Source organism: Ursus americanus, chromosome 13 (assembly GCF_024610735.1).
Source record: "Ursus americanus isolate L20-20 chromosome 13, mUrsAme1.1.p, whole genome shotgun sequence".
In the NCBI taxonomy this organism is placed as follows: Eukaryota; Metazoa; Chordata; class Mammalia; order Carnivora; family Ursidae; genus Ursus; species Ursus americanus.
Window position 1 is genome coordinate 70,142,611 of NC_142139.1, and position 14,060 is coordinate 70,156,670.

The window sequence follows — 14,060 nt, forward strand, 5'->3', positions numbered from 1 at the left end:
GCATCATTGAATGATAAGTCTGCTTTTTGAAGCAAGGTGATAGGAGAAGGGCATTCACCTTCCACCAAAACGTCCTAAGTGGCCCACCCGGTTACGAGCATTACAAAGAATGGGCTAAGATCTTAGTCTTAACCTCCTGAAGGACTTGTTTACTTTGCTTAGCTCTGTTCTACATGCGCCACAAATTCAACTCTCAAACTTGCTTCCAAATGAAGGAGGACCAGGGGCACCCAGTTGGCTCAGCAGTCGTGAGTTTGAGCCCCACATTGGGCAGAGATTACTTTAAACAATGAAATCTTAAGTAAAGGAGAGCCAGGTAGCCAGCCATAAGCAAAACCAACACCAAAGACAGAAAAACCCCAAACAGTTGCCAGTGGCAAAGGATTGTTTTCGCAGACCTTTGAGGCATTTCATTTGCTTTTCTTCATTCATTCCTCCTGGGCGGCAGGTGCTGAAATCCCAGCAAGAAGCCAGATACGGCCTCCGTCCAGGAGGAACTCAGCGTATGAAGGCAGATTACTGCGCAAGTCCGGGACCTGACGGTCGGGCAGGGAGGTGCCGACGCCAACCCGGGGAGGCTCTCCACGGGCGGCACGCGCCAGAGAACCGGCTGACAGTCGTTCTGGGAACTCCGGCGGATGGTAGCCCCACACAGCAGCTAGTTAACGCACTTTAGAAGACCGGTATGAGCTACTTGACATACTCTTCTTGAGTTCTAAATAACGGAAGGACTGAGCGGAAAAGCATTTGGGAATCGCTAGAGTAGTGATAAGATCACATCAATTCCTTTCCCTTACTGCTCATTTTGTTGTGGAAGAAAAGCAACTGACCCCTGGCCCTGGGACTAAATCGAACTAAGAACAGGTTTAAAACTTTAGGTCTCCTGACAGGATTTCCCCCTTTAAGACATACAGGAGATGTGGTTCAAAGGAACGGAGCATACTCCACGAGTTTCATTCAGGGAGAACAGCGTGATAGGTTCTTGCAGTGTGCAACATCACCGACTGTGTGTGTGTCGTGTGTGTGTGGAAATCATTTTCTTTTCATTTTTTAAAATGAAGTAATCTCTACCCCCAACGTGGGGCTCAAACCCACAACCCTGAGATGAAGAGTCGCATTTTCCAACAACTGAGCCAGCCAGGTGCCCCTAAGTCATTTTAAAGTGAGCAGGTTATGATATGGAAGGCTCCGCCTAAAATCCCCTCTCCGACAGCAGGAAAACAGCTTTAGACGTCAGTGTGACACTATCGCCACCTTGTGTTCCCCAGGCTCCATTACACCCGCATTCCTGTAAAAGATCACACTTGGGATTCAGCAATACAGAATATAGCTTTATTTATAGAATCTTACAAATAAAACATTTACCATCCACATAAGTTATTTTCTTTTCTAATTGATCCTCATAACACCTGAGTTATTTAAAAAAATACTGTGATGGAACTGCAGAACTGTAAAAGGAAAGATGAACAACAAAATCTAACCTCTCTCTTTTGCAAAACTCAAACAGCTTTTTGTTTTTAAGCAGACTTCCAGAATACTACCATCTCTTTGGAAGAGGACTTACTAAAGACAGGTCCTAGGATACCCAAACAGAGATGCCTTCTCTTTTAAACCCAGGGTGAAGGACCAACGAGGGAAAGCCCCACACTAGACACAAAAGATACTAACTGCCTCTGGGGGCAAGGACAGAAGGCAACCTGCCCACCAGGGCAAGAGTAAAAAGCAGCGGAACCCCCGCTCCTGGGTCACTGCTCTTGCACGTGACCTATGCTTTCCTCGTTAAGGTTAGGAGCTGGTCGCCTGGGGAAAGATGTGGAAGATGCTAATACCAGGGGTGAACAAGTTCTCAAAACTTGCTACGCCTCAGACTTCTAATATGTACCAGTGCTTAAAACAGCAAATCCAATACTGAAAAGCCAAAAGGGAATCGCCACATGTTCAATGCATGAGGCCAATCTGCCGCCAGTGGCAACAGACACTCAGCTGTACTACTCGCGTGCCTCCACCCCAACCAAGTTCCAGCCGGGACTGGCCTGTGGACCAATTACGGTTTAAAGAGAATTTCCCTTTGAGGCAGCTGTCTATGAAAGGAAAGTTCTTAAGTCAATACAGGTGTGCATGAAAAGGGACAGCACCCTAGTACTCCATACTTTTTAAATTTGATAACAATTACATTTTCAAGCTCTTCTCCTAAAGCTAGGACCCACTAACTCTAACTTAGTATTCTACTCTAAGAATGGTATTGGAAGGAATGGCAGGTCTACAGGGAATGCTAAAATTATAAATTTCACATAGCCATGTGAATCAGGGAAAGAGAAGTCTCGGTAAAGTCTCAAGGTTCGAGTGTTATTTGCTACTAGCTCCCGAAAGCAATGTCAGACACTGAGAAAAATAAAACAGAAAAGACAAAGAACTGTTTTAAAACAGTAATGACAATAAAAATAATGATAATATAAAAAGTTAGATTCCAACATTCAAGGAATTGGTTCTTTGGTAAAATTGGACCATAATCCTATCAGGAGTCAGTCCTGATATTTACTCTAGAATCTTGAGAACTCAAGTTTTCCTTCTTCTCAGCCCATTCTCAAATCCATCCAAGTCAACAGGCAAGAGAAGGAGAAAAACTTATGAAGCATCGCCAGCAGTTTTCCTGCTCATACTCTTTTCAAGACTATTCCTGGTTTGAGGGCCATTTCCCAAGAAGAAAAAAAAAAACCCAAAACACAAAATAGACATGGCTTTTAATTACTGTACAGTGGAAAGTCTTCCTGTGTGAGAACAGAAAAACTCACAGGTGTTGGCCATGACCAGCACTCGTCGGTCACGCACACAAATCAGCTAGTGAACATAGCCCCTGGGCTGCAACTGTGGGCACCACGAAGAAAGGCTTCTGGAGAGACTGGCTCCCCAAAGTGGCTAAAGAATCTCACATTATCAATATGATAATAATAAATCAATTCACCTAGTGAACCTGGAGATGAGCTCCCCTGAAGCCAGCGTTCTGAGGAGAGGGCTCCACAGTGCCTGGGGCTGGCCTACGGTCTCACAGCCAAGTCTATCAACCCAGCCTCTGAAGTGGGTCAGAGCAACTAACGGTCAATTCAGTACAGGATTCGCCCTTTCTCACTTGGGGTGAGGGAGGAAGGGGAACCTAAAACCCACTCAGCGTCTCATCAGGAAGCCCCTGTTCAGCAAGCACTGCAGTGCCCATCTTCCATCTCAGACTTCCATCACTCGTACTTTTGTTTATGCAATTAATTCCTACACTGCACCTGCACTGAGTCCGTTTCCGACCACCTGTGCCTAAGAAGGGCCTGAACCGCACCGAACTCTTCGAGGAAGTGCGCCACTTTGCGGCAGAAGTGCTGGCCGGGGGGGGGGGGGGGAATTTGTGCAGTCTCCCCTCTGATACGAGACTGTAAATGTGCTTCTAGGGACGCAGATAAAAAGTCTCTCGGGAGATGGGAGAGGGGAGGAAGGGGAGGTGGAAATCACAGCAAAACCGACTGATTTCTTGCAGGTCTCCATTCTCCGCCTTCCGTTCTGTCAGTGTGAATGTGAAAGAAGGGGAGGTGGTCCAGGCAACTGACCGTGTAGAGTGAGCAGTCCACCGGCGGGGAGCGCCGGCTCACACGTGAGGCCACCACACACCAGCTGCAGCCACATCATCATCCAGCACTTCTACCCCCCCGCCCCCCCGGGGTGATCCTCACCGCCTCTCCTGCCCTACAGATGTGTTCCAACTTTCAGTTCTCTTTGAGAAAACAGGCAACTGGACAGACTTTGAAAAAATAGGAGGGATTCTTGTTTCCTGTACTTTTTCTCTGGAAAAATAGGTGAATTTATTTCAAAATGGGTCATCCTGAGGTCCAGGACACACATTTAGATTCATGGGTCCTGAAACAACAGACTCACCTCCTGATACTGCTAGCCAAGTCATGGCACCGGCAGTATTTTTGCATTGTAGGGCAAGGACGCAAAATCTCTCGGTGCTGGTTTAAAGAGAAAGAGGCCAGGGTAGCCAGAGAAGAAGTGAGGCTTGCCCGCTAAGGAAGCCGCATTGCAGTTGCAGGGTTACTCTGAGAAAGAAGGGGGACGGGAGGGAGGCACTACCTAGAGCCTGGTTGCCAGGACAGCTTATTCCTAGGACAGAGCGTGTGTAAAAACAGCTGACATCTGAATGCAGTACAGTCCATGTCACAGTTTTTAATACAACCGCCTCTTCAGAGGTGCGTCGTGGGTGTCGAGTCCTCGGGCCAGGGACCAGGCGGCGGAGGGCCAACTTCCAATCCCGCCGGCTCCTGGCAGGGCCCTACCCAATCTGGATCTGTCCTGAATACATAGTGAGGACCAGCATGATGGTAAAGCCAGTCAAGAGGCCCAGGTTCTGGATGACAAAGGGGATCAAGACACTGCCGTTCCTTTCATCCTCTTGGCACACCTCATTCATCTCAGGGAACTGAGAAAGAGGAGAAAAACCAGACAGCTGCAGTTCCTTTTTCAACCTGGGCAGTGTAGGACACTTCAGTGAGAGAGACGGGTCACACTGAATCATCATTATAACACCTAGCCCTAAGCACATTTATTTTATTTTTTTAAATTTATTTATTTATTTTTTAAATGTTTTTTTATTACATTATGTTAGTCGCCATACAGTACATCCCTGGTTTCTGATGTAAGGCTCGATGATTCATTAGTTGCGTATAACACCCAGTGCACCATGCAACACGTGCCCTCCTTACTACCCATCACCAGCCTATCCCATTCCCCCACCCCCCTCCCCTCTAAGGCCCTCAGTTTGTTTCTCAGAGTCCATAGTCTCCCATGCTTCACTCCCCCTTCTGATTACCCCCCCTTTCTTTATCCCTTTCTTCCCCTACCGATCTTCCTAGTTCTTATGTTCCATAGATGAGAGAAATCATATGATAGTTGTCCTAAGCACATTTAGATTAGAACTTGAACACAATAATCACCGTATAATATAGGGTTACAACGTAATGGTATAGATCATTATGCTATAATCGTTCTAGAGAGACAATATAATTAACATATATGTATATTAGACAGAACTCGTTCACAATGACAATCAGCAGCAATAGCCTTACCAGCTGTGGTCCAAGGTGGCTACGGCTACTTTTCAACTAAGAGAGGTAAACAAGTATTTATCCGTGCACGGAGCCCTGGATAGGTGTAGATGCTAGCTAAAAATAACTGCTCTGATAAAAATCAACTGGTTTTTTGTGGACTTGAAAAACACTTCAGAAGATTTTTTTGTTGTTGTTACCAAAACGCCGCTGCCCCGTCTTTGGGAAATGAGCCACTATGTAGGAGCCAGAGCCTGGAGCTAAGACATCGCTGTGACTCAAGCCCAGCTGCGGGCCAGCAAGGTGGATGACCATGAGCACAGCTCCGAATTCGAGTAATGCAAGCAGAAGACTACCCTCACCCTGGGAGCACTCCCCCACAGGAGGAGAGAATCTAAAATGTTTCCAGGGAGTGAGGAGGGGTCATGGTGGTCAGCACTCTCACCATTGCATCAAAAGTATTATTTCCAAAGGATACGGGAGATCATTCCTGTGAACATGCCAGAGAACATGTCATGCCAACAAACAAGAAAAGAAATCACCCTGTTCTTCAAAAGATGTAACCAATCGGGTGTTTCATTAGCCAACTCGAAGCTACGTAGAAGGGTTACACGAAACGTTAGCAGGTATGAGACCACGAGCGCTGCCAGATGCCGCCGAGAACAGCAACACCTGTTACAAGCCTCAAACCTCAATGCATCCTTTTTGAGCCAGCAATTCGAGTTCTGGATAAGCTACATCCTCTCACCAAATCATACTGCCATTGAAAAGGATGCTTCTAAAGAGTATGCAACATGAAAAATGTCTAGGATATATTAAGTAAAAAAGGAGATCTAAACATAAAATTGTATATTCAACGTTCGTTTCCTTTCCCTCCTTCCTTCTCTTTATACGCATCTATCCTGTAATACTGAAGTATTTAAGGGAGGACTTTGGAGAGCTGAGGTTAATCCTTTTCTTTAATAACACATGCTGGTAAGTTTTTTGTCCTTTAAAATCTAATGTCCTCTTAAAAAGCACTGAACTGGGGGATGCCTCAGTGGCTCAGATGGTTAAGTGTCTGCCTTTGGTTCAGGTCATGATCTCCAGGTCCTGGGTTTGAGCCCTGAGTGGGGCTCCCGGCATAGCGGGGAGTCTGCTTTTCCTTCTCCCTCTGCCTCTCTCCCCTACTCATGCTCTCTCTCTTGCTCTGTCTCAAATGAAAAAAAAAAAAAAAGAGCAATCTTTTAAAAAAGCACTGAACTATACACTTAAATACATGAATTGTGTGGTATGTGATTCCTCAATAAAGCTGTTATTAAAAACAAACTAACTCATGTCCTCTCAGTTCCTCCCGTTCAATGAATAACCCAGTCCCACTTTGCCTACATGGCATGAACTGTGGGAGACTTACCATATCAGCCAGAGCAATATACAAGAACATTCCTCCAGCCAGTGCAAAGATCCAGTTGGCAGAGAAGTGGCTGCCAGCCAGGATGCCAAAGGCCAGGCCCACGTAACAGCAGCAGGCAGAAAGGAAGTTGAAGAAGAGAGCCTGCTGGATACTCATCCCGGCGTTGAGCAGGATGACAAAGTCTCCTAAGGCGGGACAACAAGAGGGAAGGGCGTGGAAGAGTTACGCGAGTCACAGACAGAAAACATCGCAAGGACAAACTGCTTCCACTACGCACAACCTCTGGGTGAACAATCGGGACAGCCTCAGACCTGAGATCACAATGACAAGTCTAAGGCTCCCTTCCTCTTTACGTCTAGGAGCTGTCTCATGTACAAAACTAGCCCTGAATTTCCAGCCTGAGGCTGAAAATAACGCACAAGATTTTCAACGCAGATAAGCCACTAGCAATAGCCTCACTGCTCTTTTGATGGATGATGAAATAGAAGGAGCTTCTTTCCTCACAACTACACTGAATGGTATTTTCAGGAAACAGAAGTGAGACTGAGAGAAGTTAAATAATTTGCCCAAAGTCACAAGCCAGTAAATAGGCAAAGCCAGGACTTGACCTTGAGTCTCTTGGCCTCGGCAGTCTGGGCCTTTCACACTCTTGCTCTGATAAAACTAAGGACCTCCTAACTCCTGGTTCGTCTACTTCTTCCACCCACCTGACCTCTAACAGACATCTCAACTTTTGGAAGATTAATAGGATGTAAGAGATAACCTTAAAAAAAAAGGGAGAGAGAGAGAACCTATACTGAACACTTAGAATACTGTATGGCACATAGCAAGTCCTTTTCAGTTTTTGTTCCTTTAATTCTCATGAAAAAGCTACGAAGCATTATTATTAACCCCATTTTAGAGGTGAGGAAACTGAGCCACAGGATATGGGGCTACAGGGAAACACCCCTATGAAAATCTCCATCATTCCCGGGGTGCTTAGATGGCTCAGTTGGTTAAGCGACCAACTCCTGATTTTGGCTCAGGTCATGATCTCGGGGTCCTGGGATCCAGCCCCGTGTTGAGCTCTGCTTGTCTCCCTCTCCCTCTCCCTCTGCTCCCCCACCCCCAGCACTCTCTTTCTAAAATTAATAAATAAAATCTTAAAAAATCTCCATCATTTTCAATGATCAATTTTAATTATTAATTCGACTGTTAAGAATTAGTGGTTAGATTTCACAGAGCACACAGAATGTGTTAATCACAATAACATTCTGAAGTCTGGGGGGGGAGGGGGCCAGGCGTAGGAAGGGGTTGTGCCAACAACCAAGGCAGCGCAGGTGGACCGGGGATGGCGCAGTGCCAGCACACTTACCCAGCTCATGTGGGAACTCCTCACAGAGAATGGCCACTGAGGTACTGATGCCTTGGAAAACAGACACGGTGAAGGAGGCACCGATAGCCAAGCCATCGATGAAATTGTGGAGGCCGTCACTCAGGGTGATCATCCAGGCCAGAGTGCCGATATGAGAGTAGCGGACGCCTTTCAGCCAGTAACAGGCACTCTGGGAAGCCTGCAGGTCCTACAAGAGAGTTCACCGCCATGGCCCCCAAGTCAAAGAGTGGAGGATGGACCTTCAAGGTAGACCTGAGCCATCAAGGCCCCTACCAGTTAAAGGCTCCCACCCAACAGCAGATGGCCCACTGACCTGGACGGACAGTGAGCCCACGATGACCTTCTCATCCATCACAGGGGCCTTCCCATCCAGCTCGCTGCTGCAGTGCTGAGGAATCATGTGGTCCAGATCCCCATTCTGCAGCTTCTCAGTCACCCCCTCCTCCTGGTCCTTCTTGGAAGGAAGCGTCTCAGAGGCATAATGGCTATGTCCATGATGATGCTGGAGGGACCACCAGGAGGGATCAGCATGACACTCACCCGAACCACCAAGCTTCCTGAGCACTCACTCGGGGAGGGTGCTCCCAGCACTGGGAAGACCTCCTCATTCCCACCATCAGAGAAAACACAAACAGGCAATACACACAGAAAACTAGGGAAAGCTGTTGTAGAAAGCTGAGCCAAGGTGAATGGAAGGGCTTGGTGAAGGACAGAAATCAAAGCAGTGATGACCTCAGGGCCAACACTCCTTCCAGCGAGGCGGCCCTGCCGGGAAGGCTTAGAGCTGCTCCTTTGCAATGGCTAATCTGAGTCCATTCAGCAGCTGTTTAGAGGATAACTGCATGCCAGGCACCAAAGACACCTTTTCGGAGCTCTACTGCAGTGGGCATCCAGCTTCTTTGTGGTGGTACTTCCCACCCAATGACTCTATGTATCGAGCCCCTCCCTCACCTCTTACAGGTACAAAAGGTATATTAAAGAACTGATCTCTAATGAAACAAGAGGAGAAATTGCTGCCTAGCAAAAGGCACACAGGCCGGATCTGGTTTCTGGTCTGTCCTCACCCTTTGCTAACGTCCTCGTGAGGTGACATGGGAGATCTACTCCTGAAATCTGTCCACAGCGGGGGTGGTGGGTGGGAAGTGGGAACAGCAGGTAAGTTCACTGCACCGGTGCTCAGATAACCCCACTACCGAGACACACAAAGGTTTCTAGGATGGATGCTTTCCCTAGAAGCACCGCCTTTCCCAACAATTAGGCCTCACCTCATTTTTCTGCTTAAGAAGCATCTTCAAGATCTTCTCTGTGAAAAAGAAAAGATAAAAGCCCCCAAACACCACTGCAGACTTGGAGACATAATAATCTTCCAGAGGGTTGAAGCCAAAAGCCTGTGGACCCAGGAAAACAAAATGAGTTTAAGAAAATTAAAAAAAAATCTTTACGGGTCCCCTCTCATCTCTTAACCACTTCCTTGATTCTAGGAAAGGAAAGAGACGTACTCACTGGGATAAGCTCTGCCACCTACCACTTCCTTCCCTTTCCAGCAAAACTGAACCCCTGACTTGCCCTCATGCCGCATCATCAGGCCTGTAAGGTTCTCTCTAGCTTATTTTCTGATGCAAAAGATAAATCCTCTTTAGAATTTTACTCTCAGGAAGAACAGCCTTGGATATGGTTTTCTACTTTTAGTAAAGACTCTGTCTTCATTTTTCCTGGTGCTTTGCTCCAAGGGCAGAATCTGCCCACAAACTCCATACTTAAGAAGACGCTTATGTTTATTTTCATCGTTACCTGATGTCCCTGGCTGATCTGCCTATAAACACAAAGAGAGATGGTATAATTACACTTTCTAAAATGGGAAATCCATTCCCCAGTTAAAAAGTAAGAATTGCGGCATCTTCCTGACCACAGACCTCCCGGTGACCACAAAGCCAAGAAAGCAGACTGTGCTACTGCACATGTCAATTTGGGGGTGGGGGTTTGTTTTGGGCTATTTCTGGAAACTTCACTGATCCTGGGGGGAAAAAAAGAATCTACTGGGAAGAGGACTGGAGCAGGAATCAGGAGAATTCCACACTCCTGCTCCTGACTTGTGGTGAGGCCTTGGGAAACTGGCCGGTGACCTGCTCCATCTTCTGACAGGAAACAAGCCTCTTGAATAAATCAGCCTTCTCATGAACAGGGCAAAGATGAAAGTGGTCCTAAGTACCAGGAACTCTGGGCTACTTGAAAGGAGAGTATTTTTTCTTTCTGTTTTAAACGGGCAAATTGCATCTCTACTTGCTTGTATAGTTTCCTCAGAGATGTAAAGGTCAAGTTCTAGAGTAGAAATGACACATACAGGCCGTCTTTCCAGGAGAGACAAATCATCTTAAGAAGAGTGGAGTGAAACCGTCAACTAACTAAGTTCTCCACAAAAAGCCACAAAGGATGGCAGAGTACAAAAGCATGGCGCTAGGCGTTATGAAACCCGGCATATGTGCTCTTGTTTTCTGTTAAATGGGTAAAACATTACTTGTTCTCTGGACATCAGTTGATCTATGAATCCACTAAGAAGACACCAAACTACATCTTAGAAAACGTAAGCATCATCTTTGTGCTTCAACTCTGGCTATGCCCAGGCCTGTCAGACCACCTACAAGGAGACGCCTCCTGCTTACTGTCATGAGTGGGACCACTGCAGGGATTAAACCAATTCAGATGAAGCTTCTCCAAGGCTGCGTGCCAGACTTGACAAACACTAAGCTACTCCCGTTCTATGGAGATTTTGTCGTTAACCTAGGCAATGGGACAAAGGTGCCGTCCGCGTATGTGGAACCAGGCTGTCTTATTTAGATTACTTTGCCCCAAGACAACCTACTGCAGAGAACAGATCTTTTTATTGAGACCTATGGATTCTGTTGTTTTTGCTGTGTGTGCCGCAAGCTCCAAATTGGGAGCCATCAAGTGTTCTAACTACACTCCATCCTTTCACCCAGCAGTTAGAGAGCGTGTACTGGGCACCCAGGGCTTTACAAGTATCAACTCACGCAGCCCTCACAACACCATCATCTCCCCCATTTTACAGGAGGAAACAGAAGCACAGAGAGGTTCAGTGATTTGCCCAAGGTCACTGAAACTTGTCGAAGGTGGAGCTGGGATCCCAACCCAGTTCCCAAACCTATGCTATGTGGCCTCTCCTCACTCATGACTCAATCTCAGCTTTATTTTCCAAAAGAAAAGAACCTCCTTCCTATGTATGCCTTGTGTCGAAGTGGAGGGTTCTCCCGCTGTGCCCTGCAGTCCCACCCCCAGAGACTGGCATGCTCCTGTGTGAGAAAGCCCTGGCTTGTCATACCTCGGGGATGAGCTGGAAGAGGGCGTTGGAGTAGAGGGTTCCAATCGCCAGAGCTATGAAGTAGAGCAGCAGCCTCTTGTAAAAAGTCTTCTTCATGAAGGGCACCACGCTGGCCCCCATGAGGGAGCAGAGGGAGATGACGGTCACACAGAGGAGACCATATCCCCACACTGCCGTTGGGGGAGAGCCAGCCCCACCCAGGACAGGGAGAAGGGCAAGTGCCCCATTTCACAGCAACCACCATTTAGGGGAAACATGGGGTGGAAAGGACGGGGAGGCAACGAGGGAGGTTTGGGTGGATATTAAAAAGGAAACAAAAAAGAAAAATCAGAGAGACAAGTAGGGAGGGAGAGAGAAACAGAAAATTTGTTAGTGATTCAAGTCTGATGAAATTTCCTTCAATCAGTTCAGAAGAAATGAGGAGGAATTCAAGGTGGCCTTGGAACCCCATGGCTCCTGCCCCAGTTGTTGCCTTTGGTGGCCCGAGGGACACCTGGCAGCGCACCTGCCAGCTGGTGTGGCTACAGGGCGGGGCGCACCTCGTCACACAGCAGAGGTGTGCTCATGCCTATCCACAGGCTGCCCACGGCAGACTTTAGACTCAAGGGCTCTGCCTTTAATAGGAAACAAGATCAAGGGGACAGAGAAAGCTCATTGTGCTGCCGTGTTTGCTTTTCCCATCCAGACCACACTGTATAGACACACACAGTACCACCTGGACTCGGCCTGGTTGGTGCAAGATTCAACACAGTCAGATGTGCAGGGCAGCGGGAGGGAGAACAGCCAAACTCAAGGCCCATCAAATTCAGTTTCTTAACTTCTCAGGGTTTTTTGTTTTGTTTTTTTTTCTCCCAAGTTTGTTTCCATTTGCTCTGAGAGTGCTCCAGCATAGAGGACAGAGTTCCAAGGTCACCTTGTCACAAAAAAATATTTCCTCTGTCATTTCCCAGGGTCCCACACTCCAGGTAGGATGAAATGGAGCCAGGACAAGGCACGCCCCTGTGAGTCACAGGGGCGGAGAACGTACAATTATTATGTTTCCATTCAACAGGCAATACGGCATTTTATTTCGAATCTTTAAAGAATTAATAAACTCAATTTCTGGAGCTGAAGAAAAAAAAGGCCCAAGATGAGGCCTCCGTGAGAAGTGCTTGTTAGATTCATGTGGGATTTTGAGATAACATTGAGATGGTTCCTCTTAAACCAGATTTCGTTTCTCATTTAGAAGGAACAGGCAAGGCCTGGGCACCTCATCGACATCTCTTCTGGGTAAGAGTCTTTCGACTGGGAAAGGCTGGGCAGCCACTGACATGGGCTCTTTTTATGAAAGGCAGCCGCCTCCGTTCCCAAAGGAGGTCCACACACAAGTCACCCCTACTGCATGGGCACAGCCCTGTGTGAGCTGACAAAGTGGGACGACCATCAACTTGGGTCTTATTTTTTTAGCTCCTCAGTGGTCACAATCAAAAAGCAAAATTAACAAATATTTCAAAACAGTCAAGTAAGGGCACCAGGCAGTCAGTCCTATCCCAGGAAAAAGTCAAGATGCAAGGTAGGTGCCCTTTCCTTTGTCTTGGAATTTTAGTTTCGTTTGTTTTTGTTAAATAGTTTTTGTTCTGTTTGGCTCTCTATGCTACGAATTATGGCCTACTTGAAAAAAAAGGATCTCTTGCTTTTGAGCCTAATTCTATCAATCAGTTGGTAGTCTCTTTTCCTTCCACCTCCTTCCAGATGGGTGATCTCTGGTGGCCACACCTGAGTACTGCCAGGGCCTCTGCTTCTAACAGGGCGGGGATGGAGTACCAGGGCTTGGACAGCAACCATCAGCTGCAGCGCTGCTCCTGAGCCCTGCAAGCAGGGCTCTGGGGAGGCAGGGACTGGGGAAGGGAGGCTAAGAGATCTGCGACAGGGAGGGCAAATGGGGAGAGCCTTGCATCTGACATCACCTGAAGAGGCCACAGGCCAACCTGGGTGCCCCAGGAGCAAGAGAAGACCCTTGAGATCCAGAGTTAGAAGTCATATTTGTGCCCCCTGCTATGAGGGAGAAGTGAATTTTCCAGGTGGCAGCTGTCAGGTGCCTCGGGACATGGGTGGGGGCGGCGCAGCGGCCAGCCGCCGGGGAAAGAGGACGCACGAGTTCTGTTCTACTGCACCTCTGGGATGAGCTGGAAGAGCGCGTTAGAGAGCAGCGTTCCAATGGACAGGGCGATGAAGTATGTGAGCACACGGCTGAAAAAGGCTTTCTCCGTGCACGGCAGGACGAGGACTCCCAGGAGAGAGGCCAGGTTAATCAGTGAGACACTGAGGAAGCCAAAGCCCCACACTGTGGAGGAACAAGAACAGACGAGGGCCTCCATTACTGAGGGTGGGGTGTTTTGCTGCCTGGGGTGGCCCGTTCGGACTTCAGCTACGATCAGGGCAGAGAACACCAACCCGGCAGTACCGACTGGAGTCCATCTCTGGCTGGGTGCTGTGGGGAAGCCTGCAAACAACACAGTGAAGTTGCTACCAAAAGAAGCTTACCTTTTCGACAGAGAGGCAGGTGAAAACAACAGGAAAGTTTAAAAACCAGGGGGGAGTGATGACAACAGGAAACAACGAGCATCACGCAGGCCGCACATGCTAGGTACCAAGGGGTGGGCAGCGGTTTTTCAGAAGGGCACTGCAGGCCCGCGGGAGTCACGGACACTCAGCCATGGGCAGTCCCTGGTGGCTGGGGCACAGGTACTGGGCAGGGCGGGGGAAAGGAGGAAGGGAGCCAAGGGCAGCCAAACTGAAACACCGAGGCATTAGTCCCTTGCAGATAAATGAGAACAAAAATGAAAAAGAGGCCAAAAAAAACCCACCCCAAACACATCCACGGGCTGGTCC

At 47.9% G+C, this 14,060-nt stretch overlaps 1 protein-coding gene across 3 annotated transcripts in view; it reads right to left on the reverse strand.

Annotated features, from left to right (window-relative positions):
* Positions 1–1,310: 1,310 nt before the first annotated feature.
* SLC39A14 (solute carrier family 39 member 14) overlaps positions 1,311–14,060 on the reverse strand; it is a 45,423-nt gene continuing 32,673 nt past the window's right edge. For 2 of the 3 annotated variants that reach the window (XM_045774014.2, XM_045774016.2), the window contains exons 4-9: positions 11,190–11,359; positions 9,118–9,240; positions 8,166–8,354; positions 7,832–8,039; positions 6,478–6,662; positions 1,311–4,459 (exon numbers count right to left, since the gene is read on the reverse strand). In XM_045774014.2, the coding sequence (XP_045629970.1) occupies positions 4,313–4,459; positions 6,478–6,662; positions 7,832–8,039; positions 8,166–8,354; positions 9,118–9,240; positions 11,190–11,359 (1,022 nt within the window). In that variant the 3' untranslated portion in view covers positions 1,311–4,312. Of the gene's footprint in view, positions 4,460–6,477; positions 6,663–7,831; positions 8,040–8,165; positions 8,355–9,117; positions 9,241–11,189; positions 11,360–13,342; positions 13,513–14,060 lie in introns of all 3 variants that reach the window. The other variant, XM_045774015.2, reaches the window with a different exon arrangement.